The 8,685-nt window shown below is 39.1% G+C and overlaps 1 protein-coding gene and 2 long non-coding RNA genes across 3 annotated transcripts; 1 reads left to right on the forward strand and 2 right to left on the reverse strand.

Moving 5' to 3' along the window:
* Positions 1-1,362: 1,362 nt before the first annotated feature.
* Positions 1,363-3,130, reverse strand: LOC125657015 (uncharacterized). The gene is made up of 2 exons (XR_008796562.1): positions 3,030-3,130; positions 1,363-1,452 (listed from the first exon to the last, which is right to left on the reverse strand). It is a non-coding gene; the product is annotated as an uncharacterized LOC125657015 (long non-coding RNA).
* LOC130047747 (E3 ubiquitin-protein ligase TRIM36-like) lies at positions 1,553-3,863 on the forward strand. Its single transcript, XM_056143118.1, has 2 exons — positions 1,553-1,748; positions 1,873-3,863. Exon 2 carries the CDS (start codon positions 1,903-1,905, stop codon positions 3,562-3,564), a length of 1,662 nt encoding a protein of 553 aa, XP_055999093.1. The 5' UTR covers positions 1,553-1,748; positions 1,873-1,902; the 3' UTR covers positions 3,565-3,863.
* Positions 3,405-8,482, reverse strand: LOC125657014 (uncharacterized). The gene is made up of 3 exons (XR_008796561.1): positions 8,353-8,482; positions 3,890-4,019; positions 3,405-3,535 (listed from the first exon to the last, which is right to left on the reverse strand). It is a non-coding gene; the product is annotated as an uncharacterized LOC125657014 (long non-coding RNA).
* Positions 8,483-8,685: the final 203 nt, after the last annotated feature.

Consider the following 8,685-nt stretch of genomic DNA (forward strand, 5'->3'; position numbering starts at 1 on the left):
AGTCATGGCCCTGACACGAATCCATTGTAAAAACCTTTAATTTTTACCTTGTGGTCAAGGTTATATGGAGGTCATGAAGGTACATGACACATCGTCCCATGGTGATCTACCCGTGTGCCAAATATGGTATGCCTAAGTCAAAGAACAAAGAAGTTATGGCCCGGACACGAATCTGCACAGACAGACAGACGGATGGACAGAGTGATTCCTATATACCCCAGAACGTATAATAAATCACTGGAAGGAAGTTCTTTTTCATAATCCCTGTTGTAATTCACTATAGTGCCGGTGTTGTAACATAGAATTTCCCCCCGCATAGACTTTCCCTCCGTAAAAACGGGCCCGGGATAGATGATGGGCCTGGTATAGAATTTCCCTCGAGGAAGAATTAAACCGGGCCCAATTTTCCCCCTAGGAAAAACCGTCCCAGTATAGAATTTCCTCTTAAATGACAGTACGCCTCCCCCCACCCCCCCCCCCCCCCCCTCTTCTTACATTTTAGCTATGTATCCGTTTCCAGTTCTATTACTAGAATTCTCTTGCTTATCTAAACCCAGGAATTCTTCTTATCTTTTTTTAAAAAATTTTGAGCAGGATCTTGTGTATTTAAAAAAAAAGGAAATTATTCAAAACGTGTAATGGTATATCAAAATGTATTCAGACATCTCAAGCTTTTGTCGTTATTTTCTAGTATCTAACATTTGAAATAGTGAAGTTGGGGAGAAGCATGCCAAGAAATCCTCCCCGGTCTTGAATTCCTTGGTTTCAATAGGACCATATTACATGCTGATTAATAATAGCCGTCGTTTATCTCTTAATTGTGGTCACTGATTTATAACGGTTTTTCTATACAGGAGATTTTGCTAAGAATTTCTTGGCATGTTAATGCTTTTTAAATTTTAAATTTAAATAAACGAGAACAAATTACTTTTATTTGTGCAGTTCATATATTTTACTTTTCAGATATTTTAATTGTATATCTATTAGTCGACCTTTTAAGAAAAATCCTAATGATATTGACCTAGACCTTGTATTTACAACGTGCATTTCAAAGTTTTCAGCGAGTAAACCCAAATTCAACATCTCAAAAAATATTCCTTTGTTTTATGAATGTCGTAATATTATTGATGAGCGCATATCTATTTCATTAAACTATAACAAACGAAATCCGGAGGGGGGAAATTCTATACCAGGGCGGTTTTCCCGACCAGGGGGAAACTCTACCGGTATACTGACTTTGTACATAGGGGGAAATTATATGCTGGGGCGCCTTGACCCCACACTTTCAAAACTTTCTGGATCCGCCCCTGCACTAATTCAACAAATCCTAAAACATTAAGGAAATAAAACTCGAACACATAATATAGGATAAGCTCACATGCGCGAGTACAACAGTTTATTCATACATGTGTACATAGACATCTGGAGGTTCATTATTCCACTCAACTCATTCTACAACAGAAAAAAGTATATCAAAACACAAATATGTATTTAGTACCAAAACGGAGGTCTACTGCATGAACCCCCCCCCCCCCCCCCCCCCCCCCCCCCCCCCAATGGATATTGCTAATCGTAAATGTTAGCAAAACTACCCAACATAAACTAGGTCAAAGCAAACTTTAAAACTATATATTTACTCAAGCGATAACACGTAGATAGTGTATACAGGCTGACACGCCGCACAGGTATTTAATTCTCAGGACTAGACGGAAGGTCGAAAGAACAGGGAGGCCATGTTGGATTTTAAGGTGAGACTAAATTATTATTATAGTAATGACTGCTGTGTTTTATATCATACTATAATTCTATTTCGTTAATTGTTTTAATCTGTCAACATCTTGAAATGAAATTCCGGTTTTATTTAATCAACAGTAAACTTCTCGTGTGATCCCGCCATCAGAAATGCATCCCCGGCGCAGTGCTCAGGAAGTCCTACTGTGTGACCTCTGTGAAACTGTCCCCCTACCGAGTCACTGTGAACTTTGTAATATAAATCTCTGTGTTAACTGTGCAGTAAAGCATCTCTCAGACTCGTCTAAAAGACACAATGTCGTGCCGTTTTTACACAGAAAGTCTACTCCTAACTACCCAAAATGTCCAGACCACGCCGATAAACACTGTGAAATTTACTGTGAAAAATGTGGCGTTCCTGTCTGTTCTACCTGCGCCTTATTTGGAAAACATAAAGGTCACGATGTATCAGATATTCTGGAAAAGTTCAGCGCTAAAACAGAAAGTTTACAAAAAGATCTAGAAGAACTCGAGACAAGAATTTACCCGCGATATAAAGAAATGGCGTCTAATGTCGAAACCGAGAAAGCCAAGTTAGAAACAAAATACGGGAAACTGACGACAGATGCCGATGAACAAGGAGAAATCCTACACCGGGAGATTACCGCCATTGTCAACCGACAGAAATCCGCCATTGCGGAGATGAAAACTAAACATCTGGACGAGCTAAATAAAAATACAGAAGAAATCACACAGAAAATGGCGGAACTCAAACAGATCATGTCCGACTTGAAATCAATCCTAAAATCCAATGACGTCTCCTTAACCTCTACTTACAAATCTAGGAATTCCCAATTTAGAACATTACCGCCTAAAGTCCGAGTTACATTACCGAGTTTCTCTCCTCAGAAAATAAACAAAGGTCAGCTCAATGAAATGTTTGGTTCTCTGTCGCCATTATCCATTAACACAGAACATGGCGACACAATGAAGTCAGCAGAAGCTGTATCTTCTCCTCCAGTCAAACCACTGCTTGATGAGCCGCGCGTCACCGCCACCATAGACACTGGGTATAGACCACTATACAGTGTTAGCTGTCTGAGTGAAGATCAAGTCTGGACATGCGGGGATAACGAAACCATGAAGCTGCTCAACCTCCAGAGTAAACTACTGACATCAAAACAAACCAAGTCAGGGAACGGACCGTGGGACATAGCAGTGACACGGGACGGAGATCTTGTTTATACTGACTATTATGATAACACTATAAACTTAATTAAGAATAAACAGATACAGACCGTGATCACACTACAGGGGTGGAGACCTCGCAATGTCTGCTGTACCGCGGGTAACGATCTCCTGGTTACCATGTACAGTGATGATGAAGAACAATACAAAGTCGTGCGTTACTCCGGCTCCACAGAGAAACAAAGCATTCAGTTTGATGATCAGGGTCGTCCTCTCTATTCTTCTAATAGTTACTATAAATACCTCAGTGAGAACAGGAACCTGGATATCTGTGTGGCTGACTATGAAGCTAGTGCAGTAGTGGTGGTCAATCAGTCAGGAAAACTCCGATTTAGATACACTGGTCATCCCTCTAATACCGAGCAATCATTTATTCCAGTCGGCATCACTACAGACAGCCAGAGTCACATCCTGACAGCAGACATTGTCAATGACCGTATCCACATCCTAGATCAGGACGGACAGTTCCTCCGTTACATTCACTGTCATTTAGAGTCTCCATTAGGTTTATGTGTGGACATCAGAGACAACCTCTTTGTGGCTGAGTTAGACACTGCTAAAGTGAAGAAAATCCAATATCTATAATCACAGTGTTAATTACACAGCTCTACAGTGTTAATTACATCTACCAACACAGTGTTAATTACATGTCTAATCACAGAGTAACTTACAGCACTGTGTTAATTCCTTCTACTTGTTAATTACATCAGCTTGTTAATTACAGCCCTGTGTACATTACAGCCCTGTGTACATTACAGTCCTCTGTTTGTGATGTGTAACATGTACTTGTGTTTGTGAGTTTAACAGAACATTATTTTGTTTGTGAATTAATTCAATATGTGTTTGATTTTACAATGTATATATTAGATAAACATGATACAGAGTTCAGTCTTACATTATTACTGAGTACTTAGATTTGTAGTACTGTAACAGAGAGTGACCCCAAACGTCCGGTCTTCATCACAGATCTTCAGATTCAAGGTCGCAGTCTTCTGTTTACCATCAGTAACATCACACCACTTATCTAAATCTCCACCGTCCTACAAAATAAACAAAGTGTAATCATATCAAACTGAATTGTCAGGGATAGTTTGTGATATATTTACATGTTTATATACATGTCAATGTAATGGGAAGGAAAAGAAGATATGGCTGAACCGGTGTCACAATGGGGATCGAATCCAAGGCCCTTCGTTCCCACGATATGATAGGACCAGGGATTGGACCTCAGACCCCTGTATTAGTCAGGTGCTCTAACCACTGAGCTATCCAGATTGATATCAGTGGTTTTTACTCGACTAGGAATCGAACCCTAGACCCCTGTATTACATATGTAATAGTCAGGTGCTCTGAACACTGAACTATCCAGACTGATATCAATGGTTTGACTGGACTGGGAATCAAACCCGAGACCCCTGTATTACTAGTCAGTTGCTCTAACCACTGAACTATCCAGACTGATATCAATGGTTTGACTGGACCGGGAATCAAACCCGAGACCCCTGTATTACATATGTAATAGGCAGGTGCTCTGAACACTGAACTATCCAGGCCAATATAACCAATACAAAGTGAACTTTTCCAATTGAAATTTATCTGTTGTTATTGACTTTTTACATTATCATCTTCTTCTCCACAACCACTTGGCCAATTCCAATCAAAATTGCTACCATTCATCCTTAGGTAAAGGGAATTCATGTTTGTTCAAATGATTGATAGAATCTTGTTTAAAATTTAAATTTAGACCTATATTCGGCACTTAAAGGGACTGGTTCACGATTTGATGTTAAACATTAGAAATATAGCTCATTTAATGTTGACAGCCAAAATTTTGACCTTCTGAATGCAAGAATAAAAGTAATATTTTAGCCTTAAATATGTGTTATGTAAACAAAGACTCGAGTCTTTTTATGTAAACAAACAAGTGAAATATTGATTTTGTAATATAATGCATCTTAATTCTGCATAGTCACACATTTTAACTTTTAGATGACACATTTCACCCCAAAAATGCTTGAAATGTGAAAGATATAATAATACTTAGATAGATATCCATTTCTTTTGAAAATTTCGTAAACAATAGCATACCGCAAATCTTTGTTTACAAAACAAATAATAAACTCTCTAAAATGAGCTTCTGTGATGATGTATCACCTTAATTTTCATGTGAAATCTTTCAAACACATTAGACAGTAGATTTTGATCATTAAAAGTGAAAAACAAAATTTTGGGTAAAATCGTGAATCAGTCCCTTTAAGGCCATTGAGCAGTGAGCGTTCTTTAGCATGCCACACCTACAATGTACTGTGACATGGTACATCCATTTTTAAGGTCATCTCCGAGGACCCGTGACATTCACACCTGATGTCGAGCGTTTGACGATGGAACTGTCACTACCTGTTCTAACGACTTAGATCTGTTGTGGCCAGGATTCGAACACCGGCCTTCAGCATGCGGGGCGTGCGATTTAATCTCTAGACCACAGTGGCAGTACCGTTTGTTCAAATGAAGAGTCAAAGGGAAAATAATCAAGAAAAGGCAAAAATTGGTGGGTCATTTAACAAGAGGCCCATGAGCCACATCGCTCACCTGGTCACCTTGGCCCATATCTGAAGACTTTCCATATATATTTGCATGTAAAACCTTAGTCCCTATTATGGCCCAAACTACCCTTTGCAAACTTGAATCTACACTATGTCAGAAAGCTTTCATGTAAATGTCAACTTCTTTGGCTCAATGGTTCTTGAGAAGAAGATTTTAAAAGCTTTTTCCTATATTTGTATGTAAAACTTTGACCCCCCTCCCCCACTTGTGGCCCCATCCTACCCCCTGGGGGCCATGATTTGAACAAACTTGAATCTGCACTATGTCAGAAAGTTTTCATGTAAAAATCAGCTTTTCTGGCTCAGTGGTTCTTGAGAAGAATATTTTTCCTATATATTTGTATGTAAAACTTTGATCCCTTATTGTGGCCCCATCCAACCCCCCCCCCCCCCCCCCCCCCCCCCCCCAACCCCCCCCCCCCCCCCCCCCCCCAACCCCCCCCCCCCCCGGAGCCCATGATTTGAACAAACTTGAATCTGCATTATGTCAGGAAGCTTTCATGTAAACCTCAGCTTTTCTGGCTTAGTGGTTCTTGAGAAGTAGATTTTTAAAGTTTTTCCCTATATATTTGTGTGTAAAACTTTGATCCCCCCTTGGGGCCCCATCTTATCCCTAGGGGCCATGATTTGAACAAACTTAAATCTGCACTATGTCAGTAAGTTTTCATGTAAAAATCAGCTTTTCTGGCTCAGTGGTTCTTGAGAAGAAGATTTTTCCTATATATTTGTATGTAAAACTTTGATCCCCTATTGTGGCCCCATCCAACCCCCCGGAGCCCATGATTTGAACAAACTTGAATCTGCATTATGTCAGGAAGCTTTCATGTAAACCTCAGCTTTTCTGGCTTAGTGGTTCTTGAGAAGAAGATTTTTAAAGTTTTTCCCTATATATTTGTGCGTAAAACTTTGATCCCCCCTTGGGGCCCCATCTTATCCCTAGGGGCCATGATTTGAACAAACTTGAATCTGCACTATGTCAGTAAGTTTTCATGTAAAAATCAGCTTTTCTGTCTCAGTGGTTCTTGAGAAGAAGATTTTTAAAGATTTTTCCTATATATTTGTATGTAAAACTTTGATCCCCCTTGTGGCCCCATCCTACCACCGGGGGCCATGATTTGAACAAACTTGAATCTGCAATATGTCAGGAAGCTTTCAGGTAAATTTCAGCTCTTCTGGCCCAGTGGTTCTTGAGAAGAAGATTTTTAAATGACCCCACCCTATTTTTGCGATTTTGTGATTATCTCCCCTTTGAAAGGGATATGGCCCTTCATTTGAACAAACTTGAAAGCCCTTCACCCAAGAATGCTTTTGGCCATGTTTGGTTGAAATTGGCCCAGTGGTTTTGGAGAAGAAGTTGAAAATGTAAATGTTTAACAGACAGATGGACAGACAGACGGACAGACTACAGACAAAAAGCGATCAGAAAAGCTCACTTGAGCTTTCAGCTCAGGTGAGCTAAATATCTCTCAAAAACCACTGGGCAAGAAAAAATGAGATTGAGGTAAAAGTTTTCTGATATAGTATAGATACAAGTTTGTTAAAACCATGGCCTCCTTGGGTTTGTGTAGGGCCTCATCAGGGGTCAAAGTTTTACATGGAGATATAAAGGAAATTTCTTCTTCAAAAGAACGAGAAGGTCATAATTAATCATATCACAAATGTGGTCCTCGGGGAGGGGGGGGGGTGAACCACAATAATGGACACAAGTTTTTAAGGAAATGTTTTTGAAATTCTTTTTAATCTCAAAAACAGCAGGGTCATCATTAATCATGTTAATATGCAAACACGTTTAGATAGTGCAGGTAATTCACTTCAACAAATCATTTTCAAGTGTAGCAGGTGTGTGGATTCAAGTGTTTTATACCCCTGCGACTATAGCTGGGGAGGGGGGGGGGGCATATTGTCCTGTCCTGTATATCTGCCCCCTACTTTAACATTGCTACTAACTATTGAATTGTGAGTCATATGGCTCTCATATTTCATATATCGACTTTCTATGTAAAAAGACCTTCCTGATATTACCAGAGATTTCAACCTTGTGATCTAAACCTTACCGTCTGATTTGTTTTAAAGAAACCCAACCTTAGACAGTATCTCCTGAACTAAATAAAGTACGGCCTTTAGATTCCTTCTGACACAGAACCTTTCATTTTACACTATTGTCTTTGAAATCTTGACCTTGAAGTTTGACTTATATTTCAAAACTTATGGGGAAACTTGAACCTTGCTGCTCATCACTATTGAATTGTAAGAGATAGGTCAAATTTGCGAAATATTCTCCAACACAGGTCGTAGAAGTTTGGCATCCATTACGGATTTTTACCGTGACCAACATTCTCAGTGAAACTACCAACGATAGGTTAAACATAAACTACTAGCTTCCAAGAACCAATGAAATTGCGTGTTACGTCCAATGATGAAAGATAGTATGAAAGGATCTAAAATAGATTCACCGGATAAAAATAGTCATGTATATCTATTTTTAAAAAGTGGAATACAAATTTATTAACCGATCGCACAAATGTAAAGAGCGGAATTTCGCTAAAAAGCGGAAGAAAATCAGGTGAGTGATATTAGCTGTGTGGTGCTTGAGAAGAAGTCAAAAATGTTAAAAGTTATGAAGAGACTAAAAGACTGATGCTGGACAAAATATGATCAGAATAGCTCACTTTAGCTTTCAGCTCATATGAGCTAAAAAGGGTTAACACTATTTGTCCCAGCCATTGTCTGAATGAGTTATAAAACAATTTACATAATTTCATTAACAAACCTGACAATTTTTACAGCAATAGAGCTATCCAAGTCCTACAAAATGTTAGAGTCTCAGGGAAATTATCCTCATCAATCAGCTGGACATCTCAAGTAACTGCTACCCTGTAAAATTGATTTCAACATTAAGCATTAGGTAACCAAAATTATTTCTTCCCACCATTATATTATACTATTAGAACAAGAACGTCTACAAAAAAACCATGTAACCCTGTCATCCCCTCTTGTCTCAACGTAAAGTTCATAAAATAGTTATCATCCCTGTCAACTCACTACATAAAGTTCTGAAAACAGTTCTCCAACCCATCACGTCTCGACGTCAAGTTCAGAAAAT

This window comes from Ostrea edulis, chromosome 7, assembly GCF_947568905.1.
Source record: "Ostrea edulis chromosome 7, xbOstEdul1.1, whole genome shotgun sequence".
Taxonomy (NCBI): domain Eukaryota; kingdom Metazoa; phylum Mollusca; class Bivalvia; order Ostreida; family Ostreidae; genus Ostrea; species Ostrea edulis.